At 51.4% G+C, this 19,316-nt stretch overlaps 1 protein-coding gene across 3 annotated transcripts in view; it reads right to left on the bottom strand.

Moving 5' to 3' along the window:
* Window positions 1-886: 886 nt before the first annotated feature.
* The window catches only part of PPARGC1B (PPARG coactivator 1 beta), a 112,072-nt gene continuing 93,642 nt past the window's right edge, over window positions 887-19,316 (bottom strand). The window contains exons 8-12 of one of the 3 annotated variants that reach the window (XM_055325236.1): window positions 17,458-18,250; window positions 14,135-14,210; window positions 11,978-12,102; window positions 9,415-9,569; window positions 887-8,504 (exon numbers count right to left, since the gene is read on the bottom strand). In XM_055325236.1, coding sequence (XP_055181211.1) covers window positions 8,404-8,504; window positions 9,415-9,569; window positions 11,978-12,102; window positions 14,135-14,210; window positions 17,458-18,250 — 1,250 coding nt within the window. In that variant the 3' untranslated portion in view covers window positions 887-8,403. Of the gene's footprint in view, window positions 8,505-9,414; window positions 9,570-11,977; window positions 12,103-14,134; window positions 14,211-17,457; window positions 18,251-19,316 lie in introns of those variants that run through there. The other 2 variants (XM_055325237.1, XR_008664371.1) reach the window with 2 other exon arrangements.

The following is a 19,316-nucleotide window of genomic DNA, read 5'->3' as shown; positions in this document are numbered from 1 at the left end:
CCAACTGCAAAGTCTAGACCATTTCCAGATTGAGAAAATAAATCACATGAAAATGAGAGCTAGTTTCCGTAGGAAATCAACAACTTATAAACAGTGTGCACAGAACATAAAGTGGAACGGCTTAGTGCACTTGTTCTTGTGTATCTAGGATTTCTTCCCCAATGTTTCAACCCTTCGGGGGCACATGGCGATCCGTGGTTCTCTTGCACTCCAACTGCACTTAGAAAATAAAGCAAAGGCAGCTTTAAGGCAAAACAAAGGCTAAACCCAAGAGAGCTTGAAACCAAGGAAACAACACATACATCATCCAGGATGGAGAGTCATGTCTTGACCGCTCTTGCTGGGAGCAAGTGAGCAAAGGAAAACACTGCGAAGCCACCCAAATGCAGCACACAATTCAAGCCTGTTCTGCACATCCCCTGGCCAGAAATGAGTTTTTTGTGTGATTTCTTTTTTCTTTTTCTTTTTCTTCTCTCTCTCTCTTTTTTTTCCACCCGAAAGTGTTTTGTAGTTGTCAGTTGGTGAGGGTTTTTGCTTTGAAAACATGTCACAATATCGCTTCTGGCATGTTTATTTAGTGTGCTCGTGTGAAAAAGGAGTTGTAGTCAAACAAGGAAGTCCTTGTGCAGAAAGTGGGAGAGCTTTTCTAAAAGTCATGGCCAAAAGCTGGTCATGGAATGGCTGTCATGAGAGGCTATGGCCCACAATCACCGTGAAATGTGCTGTCACAGAAGGCGATGTGAGCTCAGAGCGTTTGGCAGGTTGCGGGGCACACCCTGACCAGGGTCTTCTCTGGGAAAGTGACCCCGAAACCAGAATCCTTTTCCCATTTAGTGGGCAGGGTGTCCCCTCCAGGAGCGCAAATAAAGACACGTCTAAACGGGCCTGTCGTGGTATTTTCTTTTTAATCTCCATAGTGTATTTGTTAAGTTTATTTATAAGCAGATCACTTCACTATTTACAGTACATGAGCATAGAGATTCTACAGTTTTTGTGATGTAAACAATAACCCCACAGTGGGAGTCTGAGAAAAGAAGCCAGTTTTGAAGTATTTACAGACATTAAAATAGAACTTTATACTCACGGAATAATAATACATAGAGCAATTTGGTTAAATTATCTATGAAACTATAGAATCTGACAATGTACAAATACAGGAAAACGGTTTCTCATTTAGAAGGTAAGACAGATAAATCACACCAGAAATAAAATAGGGACGATGACAACCACAATAATTAAAAGCAAAGAAGGTCTCTTCCTTGCCTCTTACAGATAAAGTATTTATATAAATAAGGACACAACCCAACAAAATGGAAAAAATATATAAAAATCCTCTACCAATTAAAAAAAATAGCAAAACTAAAAACTCGATTCTCAATCATTAGCAGTGTCCTTTAAAAAATTAAAATTTAGCTTTCTATTATAAATAACAAAGCAGATGTGTCCCTCTGTGTAGGTGAAATTCTTGCACCTTTCTCAAGAAATGCATCAATGTAATTCCACACATACACACACAGGCGTGCACACGAGCAGACAAATACACACACACACAGGCACACACGCACACACACGCACACACGCACATACATACACAGCCTTGCGCTCACGCACCCCAGGCTGTAGTTACCTTGTTGAGCTTCCCAATCAATAATGCCCCCTACAGTAGTACCCCTGGGGATGCCCAAACCTAACAAGTTTAGCCATTCCCTGGTTTGACCCTGTCACAGAGCCGGGGAAAGCCCTGGCTCCCTATTGCTCAGAATTCTCTAGGCTGCACGGTCATACCAAGAGAAAAAGATTTGAGTCCAAGATTTGGAAATGCTGGAAGGGACCATAGGGACCACCTCGCCCAGTCGATTAAGGCTAGCTACAGACACCATCTCTTTAAAACCTGGGGTTGGGGAGAGGGATCTTGTGTCGGTTTCAACCTTAGCACCTGCCTCTGGAGGAAGCTGTGCTCAAAGCTCAAAGCCAATGCTAATACCGTGGCACAAGGGGGTGGGCGTGAATTTCCCAGCAGGCTGCACTGAGCCAGCCTTCCGGATGGTCACCTTCCCCCCAGGAACCATCTGGAAATTCAAGTGGTCCGCCTCCCCGTTCCACTGACCACACACCCCTTGAGATTTCCAACCTGTTTCCATCGGAATCAGAACACCCCTCAAGAAACGAAGTTGGGAAGAGTTTATGACTTTTTATTCCTAACACAAAAACACTTGACAACATTTTTAAAATACAAAATACAAAAAAACAAACCAAAAAACCTGTTTGGCTCTTCAGTGGACCGTATCAAAGGCCATGGCCAGGCCCCCCGCCCCCAGAATCCTCACACCCAGCCTCTTTGCCTGCCCCAAGGGTACAGTGCGGGCCACCCAGCAGAGGTTCACTTAACAAGATCAGCAGCTGAGCTGCTAGTATTGCAGTTAGAGTAACCCCCACCCCCTCCCCGGGGCCCACTCCTGTCTCCTCTGCCCACAGGATAACTAGTGTGCTTCTCAAGTCTGTGCAAGAGTCTACTTAGTGGTTGCTTCTGGAGTCTTCTGACTGGTGTTACATTGGGCTCTACACACAGAAGACGGTTCACTCAAGTCATGACATGTAATTCCCCGAATGGGTGTTGGGGCAGCAAGGTGGCCGAAAGGATGTCTTTGCCTTCCATCTGGGTAGCTGGTGGAGACAGTCCTTGGCCACTAGAGGGCGACCAGACGTTGATAAGGCAAAGTGCTGAGGTGGAAGCTGACCAATCCCTTCACAAGCCACCCAGGCGCCCGGCGGGCCACGCGCAAGAGGCGGCTCCGCTGGGCTTCCTTGCAGGATCCTTTGACAAGACAGCACAGAGGGGGTTCAGCTATAGAAACAAGGCTTTGAGGTGTTGCTCTGCCCAGGGACGGACCACCTAACAAAACCGGATTTTCCAAGGCGCCCCCGGTCCGGGGAGTCGGATGTCTACGCTGCTTCCAAATGTGCAAGGTGTTCTGAGGACACGGAATACCTGCAAACCTGTCCTCCGGGATCTCAAAGCCTCAGCCACCGCTGCTGTATTATTACAGAAACAAAAAGCAAAAAGCTGCCCTAGATATATGCGGTGTGATCAATGCCTCCCTGTTGCCCCAGAGGTGTTACAATCATTTGGAGGAAATGTATGGAAAAGTGCCTAAGTTAAGCTGTTTTGCGGGGGCGGGGGGGAGAGAGTGTATTGCTAGTATCGTCTGAGAGCAAGAGACAAACAGCCAAGCGGTCATCACAACATTCGGATTAAAAGCTGTTCGGTGGGGACGATGACGAGGCTAATGTGAGATTCGAAACCGCCACCTGGCCAAGCTGGGGTCGAACTTCTCACCATCCCCATGAGAAACTATGGCTTAGATCTGTCCTGGGGAGCTGGCCTGCACACAAGGTAGCTCGGCCAGGACCGGGTGGGCTTGAATCTGCTGCTGGTTGGTTACCTCGCAGAGAACTCTCACCCAGGCCTCGAGCTGGGCGCAGCCAGAGGATGGGATCGGTTTCACAGGTTAGTGACCCACGCCCGGGGCTCCAGGGTGGGAACCCGAGCCTATTGGGCTCGAAAGGGACCCTGGTGCTCATTCTGCCCAATGTTCTCCTTCATTAGTGGAGGGAACAGAGGTCCCAGATCACACAGCAAGTGAGAAACATCGGGTCTCTCACTGAGATGGCTTATATAGTTACGTGACTTGCTCTGGAAACCCGTTTCCGTCAGCTGGGCTGCTTTGACTTTGTAATCCATCCATGAAAAATCGGTACCAAGATCTAAACTGGGGCCTCCAACAAGAAGGCGGGCCGAGGGCTCACTCTAGGCCTGGCTCTGCCCTCTCCCACCAGCCCCCCTCCTGACCCCCGCCCAGGGCCTAGGAGAGTCCCTCACACAGCCCAGGGAGACCCGAATCTGCCGGGTAGAAACATGGAGCCGGGCTGCAGTGTGGTTTTCTCAAAGTGCTTTTATTGCTTCAATGCAAAGTCAGCCTCTGCCTGCCTCCTGGACGTCCTGCAGCCGCCTCCTACGGGTCCTCCCCCCACCCCACCATCTGTTTCAGGCCAAGACATTTCTGTGGGTTTCCCAGCTCCCGAGCTCTCCCTCCATTTACCCTGTACCTCCGGACTCAAGCAGGCAGCCCCGGAGCCCACCTATGTGGGCAGATGCCCCCCCGGGACTCGGGGGCCAGCTCCAACATATTGCACACAAGCACTAACTGCTCTCCTTCTGCCCCAGTGGGAAGGGGTGAGGGGGTCCCTCTTCTTTGGCCAACAAAACCATGAGGTTCACTTTATTTGCTACCGTACATCCAATTTCTTCCCTTCGTCCTATTGGAGGGGAACTGCTAGATCTCAAATGCTAAGAAAACACTGCGGTTTTGACGTCAGGGAGTTAGATCAACCGAGTGTCTAGGGTTGGTTCTGCTTCACAGCTGGGACAGCCCCTCCCTCAAGCTGGAGGCTCAGCTGTGATTTCAACGGAAGCCCAGGCCTGGCAGGAGGTCCTCCCCAGCCCACGCAGGAGGACGACGTGTCAGTGCCCTCCCTGCCGCCCCCTCACCTCGGCACGCGTGCCGCATCTGCCCAGAAGAGACCACGCTCAAAACCTCTAAGAGCATAGGCTTTATGCATCTCTTCCTGCATCGGGACTTGGGTACTGAGTGTTTGCACCTCCGAGCGCTCCTCCCTTCCTCCCCCTGCCCCCCGAAGCCCCCAAAGCCCTGCCTCTCCCCTGAGCACGGTCAACATGCCAACACTGCAAGGCCTCACAGCAGATGCAGACACCTGACTCGTGGCTCTTTGACTCAAAACAGTTTCCTGGCTTGGGAGCAAGATGTGGTGGGCTAATGGGGGGCGGGGGGGGGGGGTGGTCGGCTTTCTCTGCACTCCATCCACTCATATTCTTTACCTCTTTGATGCATTTTCCTTAGGCAACCAGAACCCCCAAGAGTGAGGATTCTGATTCAGCCTGGTACCGACTGAGGAAGGAGATGAATTCCACTTAGTGGTTGGATCGGACATTTCTGGAAACACCAGCACGGCACAGAGACGGACAGTACAACCTGCCCCACACGGGCGGCTGTCAACACAGTCTACAGTAAGCTTTTATGGCAAACACATGTAAACATCATCCAGAGCAAATACTAGGACAGAGCTACAATGAGATGGTTGCCAGTGGCCGCTGCTCCCTCTGGGTTTACTCCTTAATATGGTGGGCAAGAGACCAAGGTGGACAAGTTTTCCTGGAGAGACCTTGGAGTCTCCTTGGTTAATAATACACAGCACCGAATGAGTCTTCCAGATAGAGGTTGTCTGCAGGCTTGGTCACTTTTAGAACTTGTAGCCTTTTATGGATGGGATGGCAAGCAGAAACTGCTTGGCGGTCTTGGCAGGCTTCCTCTCCCACCGCAGCCAGCCCTGACCTTAGGCACGTTACCTCCCAGTGCCATGCTCAGATCTCTGCTCTGCTCAAGGGGCAGTATCTAAGTGACTTCAAGTGCCCTGTATTAATCTGAAGTGGATGGGCAGCCTCAGCTGACCCAGAAGAGGGGAGGGAGAGACTGGTCTTCCACTACAACCTGGTATTTCTTTACCCTCTGGTACCACCTGCCCAGGGTAGAAGCTCTGGCCTAGGGTGAGCAAAGAAGAAGCAAATAGCAGGGGCTTAGAGAACCTCTAGTCCAACTCCTTCTGGTGCGGAGGGGAGGGCGAGGACTTTAGCAAGGTCACGAAGTCCTTGGTGGAGCCAAGACTCAACCCAGCTCTCCAGACTCTGGAGTTCCTTCCTCTTGGCTTCCACAGGATGAAACCTCAGTGTACTCCTTGGTCAAATCAGGACTCAGGGGAGGCAGCAGACAGATTTAAATTCTATTCTATTGCATTCCATAACCATTTATTATGTGCCTACTGTATGCTAGGCAGTGAAGAGCTATAAAAGGAATTTACGACGTTCAGGTCTGTGCTGTGGAAAGTCCTTTTCTTGGGTTTATCCTCATAAACCCCACCTCCCTCAAACATTTCACATCTGCTATTCCACTTGCTCTACCCGCCACCCAAGTGGGGGTTGTGTGTCACAGTATTATTGGGAGTCCTGTGCCAATGAATCGCTTTAGGGGACTTTTCTCTCTTAGATCAGGACATGAGAGACAAGGATGAGCCAGCATGAAACCCAGTCACCATTTGGTTCTGTAGAATTGGGAGCCTTTCAAAGATCAGACCAGGATGTCAAATAGGTTAAACTCTGATGTTAGTAATGGCTGCCCAGAGCACTGTGTTGAGAGTTCTAAAAGTATGACCAAGCTCAAAGAACAGGAGTACTGTGGTCGATTAGTTATGTCTGCCACTGGCCAAGGATGTGGGAGTAGTGGCACATGTGCCATGTATTTCCCATCTTGAGCTAGATACCACCTTTGCAGAAGGTTAGATTCAGAGAGGGCTGGGGACCTTAGGGATCTACTTGCCTACTTCTCCCTCTCAGTCCTTTCAGAAAAGGAAGTTGGGGCCCAGGGAGATCAAGTGACTTGATACACAGGAGCTCAAATTCGCTATTCCTTCTAAAGCCCGTTTCCTCCGGCCTTCTCCGCAGGCTTGGAGTATGTTCACCTCTTAGGACAAGCTCATTGGCTCAGCATACCTACTAAGGCATTTGATGATCAATTAAAATAATCATTTTATCAAATGATTAATTTGATAAAAATAATAATAATCAACTACCAAGTCTCAAATTTCTAAGCCTGGCAATCGCAATAGATTAAATTAGCTTCTTTAGTTTTAATGGGTTAATTTCAAACATTTTGAAAGCAAGCAGGACTCTTTCTCTTTTCTTTTTAATACAAACATTTCCCAAGGAACCCTGACATATGAACCAGATTAAGGTGGAGCCGCTCTGTCTGAAGCAGAAGTAACAAGCTCATACCCTGCCTGGCCATGCTTTCCCTCACGAATGGCCCCGAAGACACCTGCAGAACATCCAAGGTGGACATGGTTTGACATCACTCAAGAACAGAAATTTTAAAGTGAAGCCCAACTAGAATGTTGTCAAAGTTGGCAAGGACCTTGGAGACTGTCTTATCCACCCCTGGCCTTCACATGCCCCTCCTGCTCCCCTCGCCCCATGCCACCAAAACGGCTTTACAAGTGAAGACAAGGGAAAGACAAGGTAGTAGTAGGATGGGTTGATGGCTGGCCCCAAAGGGATGATTGCTCCCAGATCACCTGCCTGTGCCTCTCCAGGTGTGTCACTGAAGCTCTGATGGCATGTCCACAGGTGTAGATATCCACAGAACCCTCTGGATTAAGATACATGCCCGAGCCTAAACTTGCCTAATGCTAGTGAGTCAGCTGTTGACTTACCCCTCAGAGTAAGCCCACAGGCTTCTCGCCTGTGGCCCAGCGTAGCCGCCCTCACCTCTACCAGTCCCTGGAGCTGTGTACCTTTACCCCAGCTACTGCACGAGCAGGGGCCCAGGAATCAGGAGACCTCAGCTGGGTCACTGCTCTGCCCTTTCACTGGCTGTGGGACTTCGGGCAAGTCATCTCACCTCTTGGGACCACTGCCCGCCTCCCCTGGAAAAACAAGAGCAATGCAGCTTGCCCCACCTTCCATACAAGGCCGGCCAGGATAGGATATGAGCACTCCAGGCCAGGCACAAGCCCTGAGCACAAGCTGGCACCAGATGGGGGCTCCAACCATAACTGGACCTGCACGTGCTCAGTGAGCAATGGGGCAGAGCTAGGCAGGAAGGTCCCAGAACCTCTCTCCACTGCTCCTGGTGTGGCTGCAGGCCACACTTCCCTGGGGACCAACCCACCAGCTGCCCAGCACCTCGAGGGCATTCTGGCAGAGGGAGCAGAGCAGCTCAGTGGCAAACACCTCACAACAGTGCATAGTTAAAAAATCAAGGAAGCGATACAATAATCCCAGGCACAGTACATCTGAGCCATAAATACATTATTTTAAGGATATACTTTTTTTTTCTTCAATTAAAAATGAGTTTATAATCCTGATTCTATTCACGAGTAACAATTTCATCATCACATACTATAGACAAGAAATGTTATGGTGAACACGGCTGCACGTCTACGAGGGGAAGTTCTCGGGAAGAAAGGGGAGATGGGTGACTGACCCAGCACTTGGAGGCGCACCCGGGGCCACCCGCCGGAAGCGAGGACACTAATGTGGCAGTGGAACATTAACACCATGGAAACTCACAGACAGAAGCAGCTTTGTTCAATGTAAACATTGATTTTTTTTTTTAAAAGGACAGCAGTTTCAAGTCTCTCTCTCTCTCACGTGTGTTCTCTCACGCGCTCGCTCTCTCTCCTTCTCATAGACTTAATTTCTTTGAAAACGTAAACATATTGGAAGGGCCTTGTCTGAGGTATTGAGGTATTCCTCGAAGGTTAAGGCTGTTATCAATGCAGGCTCTGCTGGGCCTCCTTCAGTAAGCTGTCAAAATCCATGGCTTCGTACTTGGTTTTCACTGATGCAGGAAGGGCCTCTTCTGAATTGGAATCTGGGCAGGGGGCGGGGGAGTCAAGGAGAGGGGGAAGGCAGTGAGCAACCCAGAAAGGCTCGACCATCAGAAAAGCTGCCACCAGGGCCAGGCCCACGGAGGGCATGTGGCCCACGGCCTCACAGCACTAGACAGCACGTGTGACCTCCGCCGGCCTACCGTGACACCTCAGCCCTGTCATCAATGTCTCAGGGTGGCCCTGCTTCTAGAACGTGGTGGCCCCAACTAGAGCACCCCAGAGATCTCTTCTGGTTCTGATTATCCTGTAAGTCTATTTCCCTAAGAGCTTCTTGCCCACTAGTAAACCACTGCGAAGTTGCATAAGGTGGCCAACAAAGCTAGGATGCCCTCCCTATATAGATATGGAACCAGACCTCATGCGTGGACAGAGAGTCAGGTGGAACAGTGTCTGGCCCGGAGCCGTCCTGTGTCTCCTCGCACTCAGCCCAATACGTTGGAAGGCTATGTTGGACTCTAATCCAGATAATTCTCTCCTAAATTGTCCTTCTTCACCAACTCGTCCCCAAATGAGGAGGGCATGGTGACAATATTATTTCACTGTGGCCCATTAATGGACAAGGATGTCTGCTAGCTGTTGGGGCCACCACAGAATGCCCCGGAAGGCAGCAGGGCAGCCACTGGCCCTGTGAGGTCAGAGGCAGTAATCATGGTTCTGCCAACTGGCTGTGAACACAAGACTGGACCTTCCAAGGGGCCCCGGGGGGCCCGAATCTCTCTCTTGGTATCAGTCTTGAGACAGGACAAGATGGGCCAGAGACCAGAAGGAAAACCAGATGGAGGCCTCCCAGCTGCAAGGTTGTACCAATGGCATATTAGAGCGTTAGAGCGGAAGCTGGGTCCAGAGGGGGTTTAGGCCTCGCTGGAATGTGCCGGGGCCTTATGTACTTACCATAGTCAGTGTGTCTGGGCCAGCAGAAGTGCTGGAGCCCTCCGTAGCTCAGCTGGAAGGAGGGCTCGTGGCGTTTCCGCAGGGCAGCGCCGTTCCTCAGAGACAGGGCAGCGTGCTCAGAACACCGGTAGGTGATGAAGCCATACTTCTCGCCTCTGTGGGGAGACGCCAGGGGGAGCGTGTTACTGAGCCAGCTTGGTCGACACTCTCAGGCCACCCATTAGTCGGCGACGAGCAGAGAACCACACTGCTTAGTGGTTAGAACCACTAACCATGTCCATGGCCCCCCAAATACAGATGATGGCAACTGCCAGGCTGACCTCTACTGTGCAGTAACAGTAAGAGCAGGTGATTTACAGAATGTTTGCCAGGGTGCCTCACTCTTCAGACCGCCGGGTGAGTGGCTTCTGGCATTTTCTCCCCCTCAGGGATAAGGAAATAGGCTCTGTGGAGTTCAGAATTTGCCCAAAGGCAAGGGGCAGGGCAGGGTTTTTGAACTCAGACCTCCCCCCAAGAAAGCCTGTTTGCCATACCTATGCCCCCACCCTACCCCTCCTGCCTCCTTCAAAGCCAGCCTCAGCCACCACTTCCTTGGCTGCTAATGCGGCCTTCCCCCTTCCCTAACGCAGCTGGTATTCGGTACGCATCTCGTCCTTGATGGTAGACATCTCTGAGCTTGCCCTGCTCAGCATCCATTCCCCCTCCTCTGACAATGGTGCCAAGTGTTCACAATGACTGGTTCAAGGATGAGCCTTTGGCGCACAGCAGAACCTCAAAGAATTCATCCAGCTCGTGGCTGGAACTGTGAGGAACACTCCTCCCTTTCCCCAGTAGGAGGAAACTTAGAGCTGGGGGCAGCCTGTTTGAGAAGGATGCTGAGGCGAGGGGGTCCGGGGGTCAGTTCTTCCCTCAGCTCTTCAGCTCCACAAACAGCAAGAAAGAGACTCCTGGCTGCTCCGTCCCTCTGCTACCTATACTCCTCAGCACAGAGACAAGCTGGAGTCCCCCGACTGCTCAGGACGGGCTCACCAACACTGGGCGTGTTAAGTACAGCCACACTGCTGTGTCCTCCCTGTCGGCCTGCTGTTTCCAGGAATTAGACTACTCCAGATACCCCATGTAAGTGGAGGCGTTCAACATTTCTCTTTCTGTGGCTACTGATTTCATGTAGCATAATCATTAGGTTATCCATGATTATCAAGGTTCATCCATGCTTGTAGCATGTGACAGGATTTCCTTCCTTTCTAAGGCTGAATAATACATTCCATTGTATGTGTATACACAGTTTGCTTATCCGTTCATGAGTCGATGGAATACTTGGGTTGTTTCCACTTCTTGGGTTATTGTGAATAAAGCTCCTATACACACGGTCGTGCAAAGATCTCTTTGAGATCTTGCTTTCAATTCTATTAAGTTTATACCCAGCAGTCGGATTGCTGGATCACCTGGTAATTCTATATTTAATTTTTGGAAGAACCTCCACACCACTTTCCATGGCGGCTGCACCAGTTTGCATTCCCATCAAAGTGCAAGAGGGTTCTAATTACTCTATACCCTTGCCAATGCTTGTGATATTCTGTAGCCACCTTAATGGATACGAAGCATGTAATGATTCCTATAGAGAAACTATTTTGTCATTGAAGCTCTTTAAAATTATTAAATTAGAATTTAAAAGCCTTAATAATTTAGTTGGCAAATATAATGGGAGATACTTCAGAATGACCTCAAAACTGACAAAGTTTTGACATCTAAGTTGTGCATTTACATGCAACCTATTCTTCTTGCAGATACCCTGACTTCTGAATGCTGCTTCCCCAAGTAAGTGAGAAAAAAATCAAGATTCACAGCAGAATCAGTGGTGTGAAACTGGCTGCTCCAGAGGAATGGAGGGATGTGAAGCAGGGGCTCTTGCAGGGCAGTGAGGTTCTAGTACAACTGTGTCCTTAAGCCCCAGGGGCTGTCTGCCGCCCTGGGCCAGTTCCAGGGTAGAAAACCTGAAGCAGACATGTAGGCTATAGATCTGGCTCTGCTACTAACTAGCTGCTTACTTAACTTGCCTCAACTTCCACAAAAGGGAGAGCAATAGAATGAGTGTGCAGGTCACAGGTATGTTAGAAAGTTTAAGAGAGAGGGGCACCTGGATGGCTCAGTCAGTTAAGTGTCTGCATTCAGTTCAGGTCTCGATCCCATTGTCCTGGGATTGAGCCCCACATTGGAATCTCTGCTTAGTGGGGAGCCTGCTTCCCCCTCTACCTGCCACTCTGTCTACTTGTGCTCTCTGTCAAATAAATAAAATCTTTAAAAAACAAAAATCAAACAAATTTAAGAGAATGCACAGGAATTTGCACTTAGCAAACCATTAGCAGCTGTTTTCTGCTTATTGCTGGGCCACACAATTGTTACTGGACCTTCTCTGGGGCCTGGCTCTCCAGGTCCAGGCTGTGGATTTCCTCAGATATGTGTTCTACAAATCTTCTCTGGCATCTTCTGTGTAGCCAGCCCTGGATTGGGACTTCTGCCCCTCCTCCCTGCCCTCCTCTGCAAATAGCTCGACTCGACTCACCTCTTGCTTCTTGTCAGCACCTGGCACTCCACAATCTCACCAAATACTTCAAAGCGCCTCTTCAGCTCTCGGGAGCTCATGTCACTGGAGAGATTTCGAACGTACACCACACGGCCTTCGCCCTGCTCCAGAAGGGAGACACGGAGAGACCCAGTCACTGCCTGGCTTCCTGGGACCTCTTTGATGGTGGGCTCCTACAGAGTCCTCATCCTCAGCCCGTGCTGCCTGGCTGAGCATGTGACACCACCTGTGGCTGGAGTCAGAGAGAGGACAAGGACAATCCCTCTCCCAAAAGACCTGCCTTGGAGGAGGGGGCCGCTGAGTGTCGGGATGGGATGTGGCTCCCAAAGGAAGCCACTGCTCACTTAAGGAAATGAGCAGAGAAGGGACGAGACAAGAGGATTCATCAGTATTAACATAACTGTGTACCGTATTTGTGTTCTGAGTCTGGGGCTTTTTTTTTGGTAGTTGGGGGAGGCTGTGATAGAAAGGCAAGTTGCCAAGATGGTAATGGGCAAGGATAGGGAGCCAGGTCATTGTGGGGGTCACAGTGGGCTAGGAGGAAGGCAGTAGGACCCTGGGCATAGGGCTCAGAACCACCATCACCCTCAGCTTTGCCAGGGCAGCGTGCGGACACGAGGACTAAGAGGTCACTTCTGGTGAGCTGGGTGCTGTGCTGTGGGCCCCCAGAATTGCCCAGCAGAGGGAGGGGTGGGGGAGAAACCCAGGCTGAAATGTCCCCTCCTCTTCCTCTACCATCCGTGACTGGATCCAGTTAAAGCCACTGCTAGTGGAAGAGTTGCTTTGACCCGCTAGGTAAACTCCAGCTGCGTTCCTGGAAACCTGCACTCTTGTGGGTAATACAGACAGCTCTGGTTTGGACAGGCTTAGGGTAAGGCCAGGGACTCTGGAGCCATCCCATTCTCCTCTCACAGAGGGGCAGGGAGGAAACCAAGGCCCAGGGACCCAGCAGGGCTCCGCCCTAGGTTCTGGATTCTGCTCAGTGAAGAAACACCCTCCTCCCAGGCTCCTGGCAGCTCCTTAACCTGATAAGGTTCTTTCCTGCCTCTGTTCCACATCCTCCTGAAACTTCATGGTGGCTCCTTTCATCCATCAGCATCTAGCTCTTTGCAGATGCCCTTCCCAGACTGCCCTATAAATACATCCTCGCGAACCATCAAAACACAACTATTTCTCTCAGAGACTCGAGCCTGACGTGATTAATTCCACCGCGCCTCTCCCCATCTCTGATTACAGTGTTTATTCCTTGTTTATAAGTCTGTTGTACGTCTCCCTTCTGCCCCAGCCATGAAAACAGGGGCCTGGTCCATCTCGTCCACGCCAGGCACATCACAATCGCTGCATGGTCACATGTGGATTCCAAGAAGACGCTCCAGGCACAGCCAGTGGTTCTAAGTACCTGCTTGCAGACAGCTGTGGACCTCTGGGGTACACACACCTCATGTGTCCGTCCACGTCTCTGCCCTGAAGCACCCTCATGGTGGAAAAGCAATCAAGTGCAAGTCTGTCTTTCTGTGCCTCTGTCTGAATACTTTCCCTTCCCTTCTTTCTAGTGACATGGAGCGGCTGGCTCTGGCTCTCCTCTGCAGCCTCCTGGCACAGCCGAGGCCCAGAGACTAACTCTGGAGGAGGGTCAATAAGGTCAGTGGGAAGCAAGGAGCAGGCTCTCCTGGTCCCTTAGCCCTGATCGAGCCAGGGGACCCTTAGGAAGGACAGGCCCAACTCCCTGGTGTATGGATGAGTAAACTGAGGCTCAGGGAAGCTGGGAGACCTGCCCAAGGTCACACAGGAGGTAGTAGCAGGGCTGCTCTGTGGCCTGGTTGGCCTAGCTCTGCTCCCTGCCCCCCCATCCCCCGCCCCACGGCCTGTGCTCTCAGCTCTATTGAGCCTGTGATGCTCAGCGCTAAAATCACTACCGACTACACGCCTCACAGCCAGTCCCTCAGCCGCACTTTGCACGATGCCACCTCTGATGCCCTTTGGTGACCCTTGTGCCTTTTTAAGTCAAAGAAACTTAATTGTCTTCTGCAGGCCACAGCCAGCCTCAAAGGGCTTCGGGCCTCTGAAGCCTTGGCATGTCCTGCTGCCCCTGTTCTTCCCCATTCACTCCGGGCTCCGGGGCCCCAGGTCACTTACAATGGCCTTTTCCCGCCGCTTCCTGGCGTGCCGGACGCTTGGCGTTCTGTCTGAACACGGCCCTCTGCTCTCACATCTGTCAGTGAACAAGCAAAGCAGAGGCACTCACTCTCAGGAGGGACCACAGCAGGGTGGGTGGGCGGGTAGAGTTGCTCTATGAAGCAAGGGACGCTTCTTTCAAACTTGCTCATGAGGGCAGAAGTAGCAGGACTGGCGCCCACGGAAGGCCAGCGTCCCCCTTGGCAGCAACAGCCCAGGGTTGTGTGCGGCTCTGCACCATCCAACACGTGCCTTTGCCAGCTTCCTTGACTGGATCCCTGGAAACCACCGTGTCCCTAATCAGCACCCTTCTGCCTCTTTATGCCATGAGGGGTGGAAAGGTCCCTTTGCTTCATTACTGCATGTGATCTGATGGGGGGAAAAGCAACCCACGAGGCCTTATGCTTCCCCATTTTCCAAAGGAAAACCCTGAAGCTCAGATTCAGTATGGGATTTGCCTAAAGCCAGAATGCGGGGGAGGCACAGCTAGCAGGAGGGGTGCTGATCCTAGACCCACCACTCTCTAGTGGCTGATGCCCAGCCAAGAGGCAATCCTGGCCATCACAGCCCCCATGTCCCGTCCGGCTATTGGGCTCATCAGCCCAGGTGCACAGTCTGAGGACACTCGTGGGTGCCCCACGCTCATGTCCTCTTGCCTGTCTGCATGCTGCCTCCTCCTTCCTCCAGAGAGCCAGGCTGCTGGAGTGGAAGGAGCATGGCATGTGCGGTCTGCAGGGCATCCTGGCTCTGCACAGACTGTTTGCATCCCTGGGAAACTCAGTACAGATGACAAAACATCGGCTCTCCAGTCAGACGGCCTGCATTCGATGCCCTGCTGGGTGACCTTGGGCTAGTTACTTACATCCCCTTAGCTTCAGTTCTTTGACTGGAAGACAGGGAAGACTGACTGTACCACCTCCTTGGCCATTTGTGAGGTACAGAACACAAAATGCTGAGCTCAAGACCTGCTCAGTTAATTGCTTGCTTGCTTTTCAATTGAGCCTCTTACAGCCTCTGCTCCCTCATCTCTAAAATGGGGACAAAAAGCAAATGTGCCCTCAGGGCACCTGGGTGGCTTAGTTGAACATCTGCCTTTGGCTCAGGTGTTAATCCCGGGGTCCTGGTATCAAGTCCTGCATCAGGCTCCCTGCAAGGAGCCTGCTTTTCCCTCTGCCTATGTCTCTGCCTCTCTCTCTCTCTCATGAATAAATAAATAAAATATTAAAAAAAAAAAAGCAGATGTGTCCTCCAAGTGCATCTGGAAAGCTAAATATGGTAATAGAAGGGGGTGTGACTTGCAAATGTTAAAGCACTATAAATAACAGGGGGCATCTGGGTGGTTCCGTTGGTTAAGCAGCATCCAACTCTTGATTTTCGCTCAGGTTATGATCCCAGGGTCATGAAATAGAGCTCTGCATCGGCTCCACACTGGGCATGGAGCCTGCTTGGGATTTTCTTTCTCTTCCTCTTCCTCTCCTCCACCCTCTCTCCAATAATAAACAACAAACAAATAAACAAATAAGTAAAGTGCTATAAATAACAGTATCATCATCCATTTGCAAAGGATTGGCAGTTCCCCCACCTGCAGAGCTGAGGGTGACTGGTTTGTGTTGTTAAACCCCCTCAAAACACTTTTGTTGACCAATGTTTGGTACGGAAAGCACAGGTGAAAAGATGTGGGTCTGGAGAAGACTGATGACAAGTTCACCAGGTTTACCAAGCACTGAACTTTGCCAGCTGAGCAAGAACCAAGTTAACCAATTACTTTTCTCTAGTGAGAAGAAAAAGCCACCCCTGAACTTGGCCCAAAAGCCAGAAGAGGGAAAGGAGAATCCATGGGAGTTTCTAAAGAGGCTCCTAACTCTCTGCAGGCAAGTTGGGCCTACCCTGACAGCCCTGAGCTGGTCAGGAAGGAAAGGAGGCCAGAAAACCTCAGCTCCAGCCTTGGAGGGAGGGAGGGAGGGAGGGAGGTGTTTCAAAAAGAAGAGAACCTTAGTACCTTCTGAAATACTAAACATTGTAGAGGAAACTGCCTAATATGGATGCCAAGTCACTTAGCTCAGTGACCCCCGAGGAATAGAGAATGGAGCCCTCATCCTGGCTTATTACATAGAAGGGCTTTACGAGAAATCACTAGGGAACTCTTTTGGAGTAACAGGTAGCCCAGGGCTTCTTAACATTAGTATCTGGAGAGTCTACAAACCTCCTAAAACCTAACGCCAGTTGGAGGTCTATGTACTTTTTAAAGGGAAGAGGAGTGTTTGCTTTCATTAGATTGTCAAACAGTTAAGAGTTACTTGTGTAGATAAGAGAAAGCCCAGTTTTTCTAAGATTTTTTTAATTACCTGAATTCTGCGTCTGAGAGTATGGCTCTCTGGTGATATCATCATCACCTGGGAACTAGTCAGAAATGCAGATTCTCCACCACCACCCCCAGATGTAAAGAATCAGACACTGGGCGGGTGGGGTCCAGCGGTCCACAGGTAACCAGCGGCCGCCACTGCACTGCTCAGGACCCCAGAGCACCATCTAGTGGTCGCTTAGGTGCATCTCAGGTGGAGGGTTTGCGACCTGCACCGGCTGACCCGCCTCAGGCCTCCCGCAGGTGAAGACTCACTGGAGTCCTGCTATGAATCAGGGAGAGAAGCAACGGGTCTCCACCAAAACACACCAAACCCCCACTCTTTCTGCCTAACTCCCCGCTGACTTTTGAACCAGCTCCTTCTTTCAGACTAGTTCAGTGGGCCAAGATGGTATGAGCCAACAGGCTCAGATGCATCATCGCAGCGGGAAGGTAAAGCAGCTTCTCAACTGCTAGAAGTCCTGCACAGTTCACCAGGCCCAAGAGATGGGAGTAAACCTTATCACTGCTTTAAGTCCAGGTGTTCTTTTTTTTTTAGAATACAGATCAGAATTCTGCTCAATTTCTTTTCACATGCAAATGTCCCATTATATGAAACTGAGTCCAATTTACAAATGTAAAAGCAGAAAACACAGATGAGAAAGGGACAAGTTCATTTAGACATAAGGCTGCGAATGGCCAGGAAGTGGGTTTTCTTCCTCTCCCGGGGCCAAGAGACTGGCGTCACTCCTGACCATTTCACTGCAGGCTTTACCTGCCTCCAACTGGCCCACAGCTCCCCCAGGGAGATCACCTCCAGGGCCTCTGACCAGGACGCAGGCCACACACAGAGACGCAGCCCCAGGGCTCCTCCCTCCCGTGGCACCCCAGCAACTGGGGTCCTCAGCTGCCCACTGTCCCTCTCGAGGCTGCCCATCCATACCTGAAGGTCCTTCGGGTGGCTGGTGACCGGGAGCGGCAGGAAGAGGAGCCAGAGCTGGAGCGGCTGCGGGAACAGAGCTGCCGACTGGCCTTGCTTGGTGGGCTCTGGTAGGGGCAGTGGTCAGAGCGAGGAGGGCTGACCCCTGAGTCCTCTTCTTCATCCTCCTCTTCCTCCTCCTCCTCCAGGAGGAAGCTGCTCTCACCACTGCTGCTGCTGCTGTCCTCAAAGACCGTGTCATACTCAGGACTCTTACAGGAGGCCAGGTCTTCATCCTCCAGGGCAGTCTCCAGAAGCCCAAAGTGCTTGGTGAGGCTGGCGCGGATCTCATGGTCTCTCAGGGGCACGTTGTCCTTGGCGGGATCCCCACTGTCACAGCTTCTGTCTTCCTCCCTGGCAGAGGCCTGCACCTCAGCCCGTGGGGCACCTTGTTGGCGGCAGTCCTCAAGATGGACCCCAGACGGCTCCCAGGACCTCAGCACCTTCCTCTGCAGGGCGCCTTCTGGCTTAAGCACCTGGCAGTAATCGTGGTCTCCAAAGGAACAGGAGAAGGGGCGCTTCTGACCCGTCTGGGAGGCCGGCTGGGCTGTAGCATGCCGCAGGTGTGACAGGAGCTCGCTCCGTTCTGGTTGCTTCTTCGGCAGCTTGGGGGCAGCTGCTGTGGCGGGCCCAAGCTGGAGGCCCTCCAAGCTGGGGAGACTGGGAGCTCTGTCTATGCCTGGGCTGTGTTTGATGTCTGGCTTGAAGGGGTCCTCCTCTGTCGGTTTGTAGGGAGGTGTGGTGGGTGGGGTGAGTCCTAGCCAAGCAAGAGGAGAACCAGAGGTGAGGGGGACAGAGACTCTAGTTTGGGATGCCACATCAGCAGCACAAGTACCTCCACTTCCCCGACCCAATGAATGGCAGGCATCACTAATCAATCACTGCACTGCCAGCTGAGCCTGAATGTGGCCTGGGACTCCTCACACAGTCTGCGGTCAATTCTTTTTTTCCAATTTGAATTCAATTAATTAACATATAATGTATTTTTATTAGTTTCAGAAGTAGAGGTCAGTGATTCACCAATCTTATATAACACCAAGTGCTCATTACATCACGTGCCCTTCTTAATGGACAGTTACCCCAACCTCCCACCCCCCTCCACAGTCAATTCTTGAGCTGGCATGTGATGAAATCCACTTGCCATCCCTCTATAGCCCAGTGATGGTAGCCAAAACCTTCAGGTCATTTGAGATATCTCCTCCTGCTCTACATCCTGTCACTCAACAGCCTCTGATGTCCCCAGAGCTGAGAGGAGGCAGGTGCCACAGGTCAACTTCCCTCGTGGACTGGGCCATCACAGTGCCATTGGTGCTTCCTGCATCGACCCTTGGCCTCCCTCCCCGCCCCCCAGGGCACCAAAGGGAACTTGCTAAGTGCCTGAGGTCTCTTCCTTTCTGGGGCTCCTGAAGCCTACAGGATCAGGATCACAGCCTCAGCCTGGCATTCCTCTGGGCCCTCTGTGATTGCTCCTTCCTGCCCGCCCTGCCTTTGCTATGCAGCAACGGCAGGTGGTCAATCTCAGATGCACCTGTGCTTTCACCCCACGTGCCTCTGCTCCTGCAGATTCTGCTGCCAGGGATCTCCTTCCCACCTCTTTGTCTCTATCTCCCCAACTTCTGCTCGTCCCCGCAAGCTCAGATCATATGCGCCCTGCTCTGGATGCCTTGCAAAGCTTCCCAGGCCACGCTCCTGCGCTGCCCCACCCCGCCCCTTCCAGCACCAATGCTCCCAGAGCTCTTGCATATCCTTTGAGTCATAGTGTGAGTCTGTCTCCTCCATAAGATGGCAGGCTCCTTTGGGGGAAGACGGTGTCTCTTTCTTTC

This window comes from Nyctereutes procyonoides, unplaced genomic scaffold (assembly GCF_905146905.1).
Source record: "Nyctereutes procyonoides isolate TBG_1078 unplaced genomic scaffold, NYPRO_anot_genome, whole genome shotgun sequence".
Lineage (NCBI taxonomy): Eukaryota > Metazoa > Chordata > Mammalia > Carnivora > Canidae > Nyctereutes > Nyctereutes procyonoides.
Note: the sequence above shows the minus strand (reverse complement) of the source record. Positions and strands in the feature narration are given on the sequence as shown.